Below are 15,474 nucleotides of genomic sequence, written 5' to 3' on the forward strand. Positions count from 1 at the left end.
AGGCATTTACAGTAATTGATTATTATTGGAATGGTATAATATTAATATTTTCTTTAGGTAACAACCTATAACACAACTGTAAATTGTGAGCCGCTCATTTGAGGTCTTGGATTTGAATCTACTCCAAAATAAAATATTTTTAAAAAAATTAATATTATCTTATTAAGTTTTAAAAATTAGATTTATAAATATGGTTGTTCAAACTAGCAAATATTTACACGGGTTAAACTTTCAGTGTGAATGAAGCGTAGACTGTAAAATCACAACAGTGATTCCTTCCACATATGACTTAATATGCATTTAACTACACAACTTTTGTCTATACCTATTATAATGTACCATGAAAGTATACAACAATGACATTTGTATATATTTCTATTGACCTAACTATTGCACCTCCTTTTGGTGCAAATGCTAGTAATATTATAATTTTGTATTATAATATAATACCACACAATATATTACATTATAATAATAACAATATTAATAAATGAAAATGAATTAAATGGCAATTAATATTATTATATAAAATAATTAAATATTTATTAATAATTAAAATATATAAATTGAAGTATATATTTACATATATAATAATATTAATTTTAATATTAATAACATAATCATAATATTAACATTAATAAATAATAATAAAAGTAACCAAAAAGATAACTTTTTTTTAAACAAAGTATATAAAGGAACATTATACACCAATGAGACATCAGAAAAAATGTAAAATTAGTCTACTAAATTTAGTTCAATCAAAAATATGAGACAATTTTAAAGGGTCTATCAGGGGGCATTGCATTGATACTTGTTCCTTGTCCCAGATGTTGTTCTCTTTGAACTAATCTTCCAAAGGCTTCTGCCATGATTATGAATAGTAACAGGGCTATGGGATCCCCTTGTCTCAATCCTCTAAAGATTTCAAAGTAACCTTTAGGTTATCTGTTTAATAGAAGTGATATCTAGGGGTAGAAATACAACTGAAAAATAAGTTAATCCAGTGTTTAGAGAAACCAAAAGCTTCTAGATATTTAAAATAAATCTCCAGTCAACTTTAATATATGATTTTATAATGTCTAGTTTGACAAACATACACGGTTCTTGATTAATTTGGGCTGAGTGAATAGCCTCCTATGGTTTAATCACCCTATCTAAGATGGATCTGCCTGGCCAAACCTGATTTGCTCTTCCAATATAATGTTGGGTAGCAAGTCCTTCATTTTATTTGATAATTCTTTTGATGGGACCTTGTATATAATATTGCATAAAGAAATTGGTCTATAATCTCCCAATTCCTTAGTTTTTGCTTTTTTAGGAATGAAAGTTATGAATGTATTATTTATCTGTTTGAGTAACCTACTTGATTTCCACGTTCTTTCAATTGCTTCTCTCATTTCTGGTCCAAGGAAATGTCAGCAGTTTTGGAACAAACCAGCTTTAATCCATCCAGACCTGGGGCCTTATCTGGATGCAACTGATCTAAGGCTGCTTTTATTTCTTCCATAGTAAAATTCACTGTTTAAAATTCTGCTTTGATCTCCTATTACAATGTTTGGAATATTATTTAATACAACTGCTGACTATTTAAATTTGAATATTCCCAATTATTTAACGTCTTTTGATAAAAGTTTAGGAATTCCTTAAATCATTTCGATTATCAACTAATTCATCTCTTTCATTTTTAATCTTCATTATCCTATAAATATTTCTTCTTTGTTATGTACTGTAGTGAAATTACTTTGGATTCCTATCCCCATCTAATAACCATGTCTCTCTCGATTTTTGCTTCCAAAATGTTTCTTCTTTTGTTAAGAGTTCCTCATGTTCATAAGAAGCTTCTTCTCTCTGAGTCTCTCTAAGATACCTATTGTTATCCATACATTCTCTTATTACAATTTCATTAAGATCTTGAATTTCTTTTCCACGTCTTCTTTTTCTGCAAAGATGCTCTTAAAATGCTCTTTATTCCATTGCAGTATTTTTTGCTAAAGCAATTGCAACTGAAATAGAACTCACCTTGTAAGATTATCAGTAGCAGATGTATACACTATATACAGTAAAATGATTGTTTAAACACATTCATTCAACATTTTCAACTGACAGAAGCCAGTGAACAGAAGATTCAGCATTCAAGGAGTAGAAATGGGCATTTGTTTCCATTAGCAGAAGAGATAAACAAAAGAATAACAAGGCAATGTCGGCAGCTAATGGCAAGTGGCAAGGGGGTAAACATAACTGAATGTTCTGCCCAAAGGAGAGTGGCTTGAATGACACAAATTTGCAGAAGTCTTGTCATATTTTGCCTTAATTTGTACCTTTGGTACCAAAAGATGACAGTAAGTTATCTAAATTCTAACTGGAAGCCTTTGAAAGGGGCCATAGTAGACAGATCTCCACCAAGTTGCATGTATTTAGAGTTTGGATGTAGGTCTCTGGCTACTTTCCTGCATTATGCATTGAAATTTGTTACAATTTCTCACTCGGGTTCCTTTGGTACAAATATCTCTAACAAAAGCAAATACATGGTTGACAAAGCAGAAGGAAACAGCATTTATGTTACAGCAATATCTAAAGATGCAATGTATAAATAATAGTCTGGAGGTCTTATGTTTCTTAGAGTAGTAGCCTTAGATTTTGTTCTGGCAGGAACAAATTCAATCAAGCATCAGAAGAAATTTTAAAAATTGAAAATTACATAATATGTTTTCAAGTTGAAATAAATCAAAAATCGACCAGACTCAAGTTTAATGATTTGAGAAAGTTTATCCCAATTTTGTGACTAAGAATTTGACAAAAGATCATGCCAGCTAACTCAAAGAAAAAACCCACAACTTTTACAGTCAAAGAATTAGCAATAAGCCCTGATCACATATAGATTCCAAATTTATTGAAAATTGTTTGGGCAGTCTTTGCTTGCTATTTACAGCTCTTCATTTATATTGCACCCACGCATGCCCCGCACATGTGCACACATACATGTGCATGTCTATGCATGCACCCACACTCGCGTGCGTGTGCGCAATCACGGATTTCTTAAATAATATAATAGTTGAGGAGGCATTTAAAGCTCCTTACCTCATTAAATATCCATTCAGCCACACCCATTTTCCGTAGAATATTAAGGTACTGAAATGTATATTCAACAATTTCTTCCATGTGTTCTGCAATGAAAGCAATAAAGAACAGAAATTATACATACAGTTTCTCTATAAGTATCTAATCACACAACAAGAAAGGGGCACAATCAAGATATATCCTGCAAATAAAAAAATTGCTTTTAACTTCAACTAAGTGATGCTTTACTGTAGAATAGAATTTTGAAGCTCCACTTGTTAACTAGTCTGTGAGAAAATCAGAAACATGAAACCAAAGATAAATAAAACATTTTTCATGAACAAAGCCATCAGATTCTCAATAAGAGTTGGATAAATCAACAGCAGATAAATTATTTTTACCTTGCCCAGAATCTGTAAGCTCTATCATAATTCCAAAGAATGCATATTCAAAGCTACTTTCCATTTCCCCTGCACTTAAACTGGTTGCCCATCCTGTAATAATTTAAAACGATAAATTATTTGCAATATTACTAAATCAATCCTTGAAATCTGGTGTGCCTTGCAATACAAAAATAAGATGCAGAATGACATGGCACAACTGTAACAGGTGCTTGATTATGCGCCCAATGGAATGAGACCACACACACAATATAAAAATTTGGAATCTAGTTTCATACAGAAAGTACATCTTGTGTAAAAATTAAAAGAAAGTCTCAATAAATGTAGTTGGATTGATGTATCAAAGTGGAATGGTTCATTGAATTCTGAAGAATTACTTTGACATCTTCCATTACTGTATTTACTGTGGCTAGGAGGACATTATGTGGTGGAGAATTCAGCAATTGAGGGCATCGATTAGTGTGCCCAATTATATCTGCTGCTGGGGATTGCATTTGGGACTGCAATTGGGCGAAATTATGATGAAGAAATTGGTGATGTACAATTCTGATATTTGCAGCCGTTAATCCTGTCACTCAATAGGATTTGTATTCGAGTTTTGGGCATGGTTAAGTCTTGCATTGTGGCACCCAATTACCACATCTATAAACATCAAATATCTCTGTCTTGGTGTTGGATTTTCTGTGGAATATTGACAGGGTTTAAGACCCTATCGGGTTGTGTTAATTTGCATCATATCTGGGTGTTGGCAATTGCAAACTGGGTGTTGGTAATTGCAACAAGTTGCTGTCTGCGAACTGGTTTTTGGTCGACTAATCTTCCAGCTATGTCAGGGATGGCATTATTGGACAGACTGTGTGCCTTGATTTGGTGAACTTTTTCCCTTAAGGCGTCTCCAATTCACACCAAATTTGGGTCTCCAAGCTGCTGTACACTCACGCCATTATTTGGCATCCATTCTTTTGCAATCCACGTGGGCTTGTAGCTAGTTGCGTGAGGATGGATGGAAGGCAGTTGGAGTCTTATTTCCGAGCCAAGACATAAACGCTCATATTCTTAATCAGTTATTGTAATTTATCAATCTTGATGCAACAATAGGTTGTTTGGGAAGAAATTACAAGAGTTATCAGACTTCTGTCAGTTTGGCACATGTAGAAATGTTTTAGCTCCATCTCATTTCTAAGTATAGAATTCATGTTGTGAGGCCATAATTTACAAATTTTAAAACTTGCAAGTCCAAAGTATTGTGATAGCTAGCATTGTCAGTCGTGAGTTTTTTGCTTTATATTCTCCATATTTGGAATTTATATTCTCCATATTTCGAGTCTTGGTGTTTAAAAGAAAAAGAACTTGCAAGCTTAAACGTCTGGAACACATTTGGCTTCAGTATCGTTGGTGTGAACCAGTTGGGTTCATCACATCTTCCGCCATTTTGGGAATCCTACATACATGGGATAAGTGCAAGATCAAGACTCCCTAAGTTTGATCATTTGAACTTGAAGGCTGATTGGGTTTAAGAAGAATTGAGACTGGACGAGGTGTTATCAAAAGTTCACATGGAGAAGACAATCATGTTCTTGCTGCCGAGTCCAGCAAGAACAAAGGAGGCTATTGGAAAAAGAATAATTTCTATAGAAAAAGAGATCAAACGTCTGAATCTGCTCCTGATCCAAAGAGGAAGAAGAATCTTTCTCAAATCAAGTGCTTCAAATGTAACAAATACAATCACTATGCAAGGAACTGCTCATCTCAGTCAAAACATCAAGAAGCAAATCTAAATGATGTCTCAAACCAGAGAGATGATGAAGACTAACTCAACATTTCAGCCTTGTCAAGCAATGTTCCTACAAACAGTGACACCTGGCTAATCAACAGTGGTGCGTCAATACATATCACCGGCTATCAGGAGCATCTAACTTGGTGGAAAAGAAGTCCAACCTACACATGATCATTAGAGACAATGCATGTCATTCTGTAAAAGGATTTAGTGCTACCTCCCTTAAACTAGATTGTGGAATTTCTCTCCATCTCAGTGAAATCTTGTTTGTGTCGGGAATCAAGAGGAACCTTAACTCCATAACAACCTTGGAGGCTCAAGGCTACCAAATTGCCTTTTCTGAATGAAGAGTACTTGCCTGGCCAAAGAAGTCTAGCATCAAATCTGCCCATGTCATTGGGAACCATTATGATAACTTATACAAACTTTCAGCTGATCCAGTTCGAGCACTTCTTTGTTAATTCCCTACATCAAGAGAGTTGTGGCATAAAAGACTTGGGCATCTTCACTTCCAAGCTCTTCCTTCACCACTAAAGGTATGCCTAAACTTAGTCATATTAATGAAGTTACAAGTAAAGGTTGTGCTATGGGTAAAAATGCTAAGAAGCAATTTCATCAAAGTGAAAGCACGGCAAAGGAGACATTAGCTCTCGTGCATTCTGATTTATGTGGGCCTATGACTGTTGCCTCTCCAAGTGTATTCCTGTATTTGTGATCTGTATTGATGACTGCTCTATAAAAACATGCATCTATTTACTAAAATCAAAAGAATATGATTAAGTCTTAGGAAGATTCAAAGATTTTAAGGCATTGACTGAAAACTTAGCAGAGGAAAGAATTAAAGTAATGAGATCTGATAATGGAGTTGAACACGCCTAGGATAGTTTTCATGATTTTTGTCTTTAAGCAAGGAGTAGGGGGGAGTTTTGTGTTCCCTACAACCCACAGAAAAATGGGGTTGCAGAATCAAAAAATGGAACAATAGTTGAAGTGGCAAAAGCTATGATTCATGATTAGGACCAGCAGACTTTTCTATGGACTATAGCATCCAGAGCAGCTGTATACATTCAGAATAGATATCCTCATCGTGTATTGAAAGACATGATAGCAGAAGAAGCATTCTCAGGGATCAAACTTGATATTAGTTACGTGAAGATCTTTGGGAGCCCAATATATGTACATGTTTCTGAACTAAAAAGAACCAAGTTCAAACCTTGTAGCAAGAAAGGAATACTTATTGGCTATAGCAAAACCTCCAAAGCTTACAGAATCTATATTCCAAGTCAAAGGTATATTGAGGTTAGCAAAGATGTTATTTTTGAAGAAAGCATTTCATTCAAAAGATCTAAAGGATCCAATATGGAGATTGCTTATGAAGATTAGGATAATACTCAAAAAATGGACATTGACCATGGTACCGAGGTTCAGAGGGAGTCTTTTGTACCTAATGATCCAGTTGAACCGATGGATCCTACTGATGGGCCTAGAGAAAATACTGTGAGCAAGAAAAGACCTATTTGCACAAGAAACATCGTTCAGGAGGCAAAACTGTATGCTTCCCCAAGAGGTACCTTCAAAGAAAGCAGAAGAGCTCAAAAGTTCTCCAACTATTTTGCATTGATGTGCAATATCATTGATTCAAAACCAACCAATGTGAAGAAGCCATGAATCAGCAATCATGTTAGAATTCTATGGATGAATATCATTCCATAATCAAGAATGATGTTTGGGATATTGTACATAGCCTTGAGGGAAAATCAGTTGTTCTTCCAAATGGCTATTCAAGATTAAGCATGTAATTGATAGAAGCATTTAGAAGTAAAAAGCCAGATTTGTTCCATGTGGCTTCTCTTAGAAAGAAGGAACAGAATAGGAAGAAACTATTACGAGGTAATTGGTAAATACTTGTTTATTATTAACAGAGACCGAGAGGTCAATTTATAAAAAAGAATAAAGCGAAAAGAATAGAAATATTCTATTCTAACAAATAAAACTAAAAAAACGAAAGCTAACTAAATATTTACAATAGATAACCATTAACTAATAATAGACGTCTTATCTATTATTGTAATACCCTCCCTTAATGGTTAATCTATCTAACACATCAAGCTGTCCTCTGAATTTGACAAACTTATCAGAACCAAGAGGCTTGGTGAGAATGTCTGCAGTCTGATCGGTGGTAGGAACATACTGCAGATCTATAGTCCTGTCTTCAACCAGTTGTCGTATGTAATGACAATGAACATCGACATGCTCGGTTCGTTCATGGAAGACTGGATTCCGTGCTAACTTGATAACACCTTCGTTATCAACAAACAGAGTAGTCGGTCCTGCTGGTGACATCTGCATATCCCCAAGCATCCGACGAAGCTAGACAGCTTCACATCTTGCCTTAACAGTCCCTCTGTATTTAGCCTCTGTAGAAGAGAGAGAAACTGCCTGCTGCTTCTTGCTGGTCCATATGACTGCACCGGATCCCAAACTGAACACATATCCAGATGTTGACTTTTTATCATCAACAGAGCCTGCCCAATCTGAATCTGTGAACCCACTGAGTTGAGGATTAGAACTCCGAGAATACAGAAGTCCATAATCGGAAGTGCCCTTCACATAACGAAGCACATGCTTTGCTGCCATTCAATGATCAGCCTTAGGAGCTGTCATAAAGCGTGAAATATAACTGACTGCGAAGCTAATATCAGGCCTAGTAGCAGATAGGTAGATGAGGCTGCCCACTAGTTGCCTATACGTAGTATCATCAACGGAAGGAGAACTAGACTTGGCTGATAACTTGAGACCTTTCTCCATAGGTGTAGATGCAGGTTTGCAATCCTGCATTCCGAATTTGTCTAACAGGGCCCTGGTGTATTTGGAATGAGAGATGAATATACCAGAAAACTGTTGCCAAACTTCAACACCTAAGCAATAATGCATGAGCCCAAGGTCAGTCATATCAAAAGACTGGCATAAGTGTTGTTTGATTCCCTGAATCAAAGATGCCGAACTGCCAGTGATGATCAAATCATCCACATAGATAACCAGAAGGATGATGTCACTGTCAGTAGTCTTGATGTACAGATTTGAGTCTGAAGAACTCCTCTTGAAGCCTTGATCACTGAGGTACGTATCAATCTTGATGTACCATGCCCGAGGGGCCTGCTTCAAACCATAGAGAGCTTTTACCAATCTGAGAACCTAATGGTCTTTACCAGCAACCTTGAAACCAGGAGACTGCGTCATGTAGACCTCTTCATGGAGATCACCATTCAGGAAAGCACTCTTTACGTCCATCTGATGGACCTTCCAGCCAAACTGTGTTGCCATGGCTAGGACTAATCTGATGGTGCTCATCTTTGCAGTAGGAGCAAAGGTCTCCTCATAATCAATGCCCTAACACTGAGAAAAGCCCTTTGCCACTAAACGAGCTTTGTACTTATCCAAAGTACCATCTGATTTGTATTTGATTTTGTAGACCCATTTGCAGCCAATGGGTTTCTTCCCTAGGGGAAGATCAGAAAGGACCCAAGTGTTGTTCTTCAACAGGCTCTGGTGTTCAGATGTCATGGCCTGTTCCCACTCTGGAATTCCTTTAGCCTTGGAATATGTTTGAGGTTCAAACACACTGTGAATGTTGGCCATAAAAGCAAAGTTAACAGAATCTGTAGTTTTGCTCTTTTTCCGAGCAGTTCTCCCATCAATGAGCTCATCATCATGAAGATCAGCAAGTGTCTTAGCCCACCACTTAGGCCGGAGAGGAGAATGACCAACAGTAGTACTAGGAGATGCTTGATCAGCAGGATCCTCATCAGAAGAATCTGGATCAAACTCAGGTGAAGCATCTTCAAAACGAGGTGATCCTACAGGAGAAGCCGAAGGTGTCTGTACAGGTATCGCTGGCATGACTGGAGCTGCAGGAGCTACTGGAGCCCTCCCATCAGGTGGACCTAATGGAAGCCGAACTCCCAAATCATGAGCCTGCATAGGTTGGTCTGCTAGATCAGGAACAGGAGAAACAGGCATGAATGGTCCTCGCTGCTCATCAAAGACTACATCACGGCTGTATATGAGACGAGATGTCTCAACATCAATAAGGCGGTAGGCTTTGTGAAGACTGCTATATCCAGCAAGCATCAGTTTCTGACTCTTGGCATCCAACTTGGTGCGTGAAGCATCAGGGAGCCAAACAAAAGCAAGAGAGCCAAAAACCTTCAGGTGACTGATTCTGGACTTGCGACCTGACCAAGCCTCTTCCGGAGTTTTACCTTTGACCACCACTGTGGGTGACCGGTTCAACAGATAAACTGCAGTGTTAACTGCTTCTGCGCAAAACAGCTTCGGAGCATGTCTGTGTTCGAGCATGGAACGAGCCATCTCGGTGATTGTCCTGTTCCGACGTTCAACTACACTATTATGTTGTGGCGTGTGAGGTGTGGTGAACTGGCGTTGGATGCCATGTGTATCCAAGAAGCTGAGAAGCTCGCCAAGAATCGCCACTGGGGAAAGGTGTGCGATGTTGCTTCCCAGCCTAACATGCGTCACAAACTCCAAGGTGTTGAGTTTGAATCTCTGGCAAACCAAGAACAAGCTCATCCCGAGCAAGTTGTGAGAGATAATGCACATTTAAGTGCCCATATCGCTGATGCCAAAGTGTGCTGATGGAAGATCGCAAAGCAGCCATAGCTAAGTCCTGAGAATCACCAGAATCAGTAAGTCTGAAAAGACCATGATCCTCAAGACCAACTGCAATAGTAGACTTAGTCGCCCGATCAGTGATGGTGCACTGATGTGAACTGAAGGTGACTGCCAAGTGTGGAGAATGTCGCAGCAACTGACTGACTGAGAGTAGATTTAGTTCCATCCCTGGAACGTAGCACACATCAAGGAATATGAGATTCCTCCCAACAGACTGAATTTGAATGTTGCCTTTACCAACAACCGTGTACTCTTCTCCACCACCAAAAATAACAGAATCTGAATAAGGCTGGTAGTCAGTAAACCAGTCTCTGCAGTGAGTGAAATGGCGAGAAGCACCTGAATCAATGTACCAGGCAGATGACTTCACATGATCTGCAGGTCTTTTAGCCATGAAGGCGTAAAAGGTAGATTCCGCCTGCTCAGTGTGCTCTGCATTGTTCGCTTTGGGTTGCGAACCTGATTGCTTAGACTGGGCAGCTAAGCATTTCCGACATTCAACCTTCATATGACCAAACTTGTGACAGTAGTTGCATTGAATGTTCTTCTTTTTGGTACCATCAGATGTTGGAGCAGAAGACTTCTTCTGAGATGGTTGTTGAAACTTGCCCTTATCCTTCTAAAAGGATTTCGCAGCAAAGGCTTGCTCAATGGAGGTGGAACTGGAGCTGCTACAGAACTGTTGTTTCCACCGATCTTGCTAAAGCAGCAAGGTGCAAAGATCAGTGAACTTTAGATCAACACCAGTAGATGTGATGTTGAGAGTCTCGATAAAATGCTCATAGGATTTTGGTAAACTCCGAAGAGTGATTACCACAATATCCTCTTCCTCCATCTTGCGACCGATGGCAAGTAACTGATCACGGATTTCCTGAATCCGATTCAGGTGTGCCTGGAGCGAGGTGCGCTCATCCATGACAATAGAAAACAGAGTGTTTTTCAGAAAGAAGGCTCTGCTCTTGTCGGAAGTCTCATGAAGACCTTTTAGATGTGTCCAGATTTCGGCAGCTGTCTTGCCGGATGGAATCTGAGAAAGTTGGTCATCAGCTACGGATAGTTTGAGAAGCATTACTGCCTCTCGATTATTCAAATCCCATGATCAGTACCCGGAGATGTAGGACGCTGCCTAACACCCAGAACAAGTTGATCGGTGTTTCGATATTGGAAGATTGCGATGATGCACTGCTTCTAGGTTCCATAATTGCGACCATTGAATTTGGAATTATGCTCGAGCAGAATATTTGTTAGACATGCCATGGCACGTTTTTCAATGAAAAACTGTGAAAATCTGTGAAGGCACGTTCTTCGAGGCAAAAATACGGAAGACCCCGAAGAATCAAAGAATGACCCAGAAGAGAGCTCGAAAAATCCAAAAGGAATCTGCTGTCGTTTTCTGGATCCGCTGGCTCGAAAATCGAGGCACCCAGAAAAAATGGACAACCCAGTTGAGCTCTCGAAAAACCCACCAAAAATCTGCAAACAAAATATTTTTTCGACCCCAAAAATTAGGGTTTTGAGCAAAATAGCAGTCTGTGGCCAAAGAGGTCAAAAACAGCAAAAAAATGGCCGATTTTGATCAAGATTCAAGCATTAGGGCTTTGACAGCGGAGAGAATGAGGAGGTATGATAAATAGAACTCCGGTCAAGCTTCAATCAGCACCAAAAACGTGGGTTAAAAATGCGGGCCAAGACCAGTCACAAATCCGGGGGCCAAAATCGTGATTTGCAAGAAAAATCGTGCAATCTTCTTGAACCGAGCAAACCGGACGCCAAACTCTGAAAAAATGGATGCCAAACCCTGAAAAAAATGGACGCCAAACCCTGAAAAAAATGGAGTTTAGTTCAGGCCGCATTTTGCAGAGAAGTTTGGCTCAAAAAAAAGACCAGTAATACCACGCGAGTTGCAGACCTGAGTTCAGGAATTTCTCTAGGCCGAAAACCCTAAGCGGGTTTTAGAGAAATTCAACGGAAATAATTTTGAAAAAATTTAAACAAATAATTTCACAAAGAAATTATAAATTTTTTCGAAAAAATTTAAGTAATAGCTCTGATACCATATTATGAGGTAATTGGTAAATACTTGCTTATTATTAACAGAGACCGAGAGGTCAATTTATACAAAAGAATAAAGCGGAAAGAATAGAAATATTCTATTCTAACAAATAAAACTAAAAAAACGAAAGCTCACTAAATATTTACAATAGATAAACATTAACTAATAATGGACATGTTATCTATTATTGTAATAGAAACCTTTGCTCCAATTGCTCGCTAAACTTCTATCAGGATCATCATTGTTATTGAAGCAGCTAAGGGATGGAAGCTACATCAGATGTGTTGTTTTTCTAAGATCGTTTGTGCAAATTTAGTAACATGTCAATGTGATTGATATCTTCCAAAAGCAGATTTGAATACTCATAAATATGAGAGAGACATGTCTCTATAGATAATCATCATTAGTTAATATATTAATAATATAAATAACCATATGTATAACTCATCTTTAAGCATATATATAATATACTATTATATTACTATACAATAATATATAATATATAATGTATAATATATATCATATATATTATATTACATATATAAGATATTTATCTTTAAGATGATTTATCATCAACAAGGCATCTCATGATAAAATCAATCCGACAAAAGCTACAACCTTAACACTCCATCCTAGCTAGGGAGGATTTATAGAACACATTATTCTCTCAAGAATAAGAAGAGATACCATCTCAATATGATATTCAATTCACTATGAGGCTAAATTTCTCACCTTTCATAACACACAATTGAAGCAATTTCCATCACTTTAAAAACACCACCTTAAGTGTGGTGTATATGGTGTCCGACAAGATCCAGCCCAAAGAACCATAACAAGTTGGTTATCATGATGTTCAGCAAAATCCAGCCCAAAGAACCATGATAACAGGTCTACCATTTATAAGATCTCCACCTTACAATGGTTACCTTCTGTCTGTTCGTTATCATGATTTCCAACACTCTAGGACAACAATTTAATGAAGTCTATCATGATAACAGGTCTACTATTTATAAGATCATCTTATAATGGTTACAATCTGATTATATATGTCAATGAAAGATTGCCTCCTTTCATTACATATCATATGTGAAATAGTACCCACCATGAACCCAATCAGAGGGTCGTACAAAGGTTTTCACCTCAATTCTATCTCATAGAAAAAAATACATTACGATGAATTTTACTCATAACTTCTCCTGATAGAGAAGATATCATTCACAAAGGATTGCACCTCAAAATTCTCCCTCTGAACAATGATCCTGGGAAGTCTAGTTACTCCCTTAGAGGCTCTCTTCCCCCAAGGATTCTTGTCAGACTCACTCTGAATCTGATATCGATTTTCTGATTTTTTGGTGATAAGTCATCACTTCCTCATGATATACATAGGAGTAGGCCCATCAACATCATGCAGTCACACACATGTATTTTTAGACTCCGTCTAAGTAGTATCTTCTAAGCTCCTTCGTTGCCTTCGAAGAAGTGTCATACTCCCTCTTAATGTAGAAGGATACTCATAATCTCAATCATTAAAGATATTCACTTCAAGATCCTCATTTTATCCTGATCATCAAATGACTAATGAATTCTCGTCTACACAATATTTGATAGAATGTGTAAGGTACCAACATTCTTTTCCCGTAAGAACATCCTCAGACGAGTACTTATCTGCCCATGAGGGTCATGAAACATCTCCTTACTAAAGATGGTTCAAGTGGGAATGAAACATTGGTTATTATTCCCCCCACAATGTAAAATTCCCACTCTTATATCTTTGTACACTTTTGCATCACATGAAATTTGATGACTTCTTTCTAAGTTACAACTTGCTCTTTTTATCCATAGAAGCTCTTACCATTCTTTAAGCTTAATAGTAGAAGCAAACATGTCCTTTCATTTTCTTAAACTCATCCATGATTCTTAATCTCCCTCTTTTTCCTGCAAGAACATTCTTGAAAGAAAGATAAAGGCAAAATAGATCTTATAGGACCTAATGGAATAAAAATAAGAGAGACAACTATAATACTCAAGGATAATAATAATCAGATATTCATCATAATAGTGTAAAATTGATTCTTGCCTCGAAAAAATATAATTTTTCTATTCTTTAATGTCCAAGCGACATTCTTACAGATTGATCTCAAAAATAAAAATCAACCATTTCTTTAATAAACATAACTTATCTATATATATAAACTTTGTTACAAAATGTTCTTTCAATTTATAATATCCATATCCATATCATTTTAAACATATAAATGAATATTTTTAAAATGTTCATTACCAATAAAACATAAAAATGATTATGAAATTCTTATTCAAAAAATAATGAATAACCCCTACATATTTAGAAATCTATTCTTTATCAATACCAAATATATTTAACAATTAGTTGTACCTTTGATCCCTAATCTTTAATTATCATATTCACAAAAGAATCTAATAATAAAGAGATAAATACTTACCTCTACGTCACTCCTTTCTTATTTATTTCCTGTGTAATTTCCTTCCACGGAGCCAGCTATTTTCTTTGGAGAATGTTTTCTCTCAATGTATATATCAGTGGGGATTTTAAAGACCGACTCCATCATTTAAATTACAAACATTTCTTGTACTTGTAATGTTAAAATGAAATACAACCTCTCCTTTGCATTTTCTATTATGAGTTGTGCCAGACTCAAAACTCGACCTTCACAACCGTGTTAATATTAATGAAGGACAACCTTCCTTATAAGGGTTTCTACTTAACATCTTATGTGTACAATCTAAATCTTTCATTCTATAATCTGCTTTGTTTACTCTCAATCGTTATTACCATGTCCTTGGGGATTTGTCTTCCACCCACATGCCTTACTCGTGTTGATTTATTATCTCTATTTGGTGACTGTGAAATACATATAACCATCAATGACCAACCTCCACAAATGCTTCTTGATTGTCCTTTACGTGCAGGGAAAATTTCATTTGATTTACCTGAATATTTTATTGGCAATATAACTTTGTCTCATGCGCTCTAAAAGAATATTAGATGACAATGCATATGAATCCCTATCCCATATTAGTCTTGTATTTACGATGGTTGTTCACGTTGTCTTCTTGGATGGCAACTGCAGAGTTAGTATGGAGTTGATATTCCCCCATCTTTCATTTCTAATCACTCTCCATTTATTCCTATTTGCTGCCTTGCGTTTTCCAAGGCCTAGTTGTGCTTCCCTATTTTCTTTGGAAGGATGTCTCACTGATCATTGTAGTTATACTTGTAACCAAGTTGGTAACTTGTTGATCTGTCCAAGTCTGTTGTGCAGTAAGCCTGTAAGTAAGAACATCCTTCATCGAATTCCTGATGACCTTGCGGATCTTTATTGGATGGAGCTCTACATCAAAATGGAACTGAGGTTTCTATTGTTGTCATCGTTGAATATCACAATAACAGCATCTAACTGCCATAATTCTGTCCATATTATTTTTGTACTCTTTTAGCAGTGAAGTTCAATTAT

General features: G+C 36.9%; 1 protein-coding gene across 1 annotated transcript in view; it reads right to left on the reverse strand.

Moving 5' to 3' along the window:
* The window catches only part of LOC149562341 (Insulinase (Peptidase family M16) family protein), a 333,865-nt gene that overhangs the window by 214,066 nt on the left and 104,325 nt on the right, over positions 1 to 15,474 (reverse strand). Inside the window, exons 11-12 of the mRNA XM_089825868.1 lie at positions 3,459 to 3,551; positions 3,079 to 3,164 (exon numbers count right to left, since the gene is read on the reverse strand). Of these exons, the coding sequence (XP_089681994.1) occupies positions 3,079 to 3,164; positions 3,459 to 3,551 (179 nt within the window). The remainder of the gene's footprint in view (positions 1 to 3,078; positions 3,165 to 3,458; positions 3,552 to 15,474) is intronic.

This window comes from Cupressus sempervirens, chromosome 4 (assembly GCF_028749045.1).
Source record: "Cupressus sempervirens isolate cs-2001-9-10 chromosome 4, ASM2874904v1, whole genome shotgun sequence".
Taxonomy (NCBI): domain Eukaryota; kingdom Viridiplantae; phylum Streptophyta; class Pinopsida; order Cupressales; family Cupressaceae; genus Cupressus; species Cupressus sempervirens.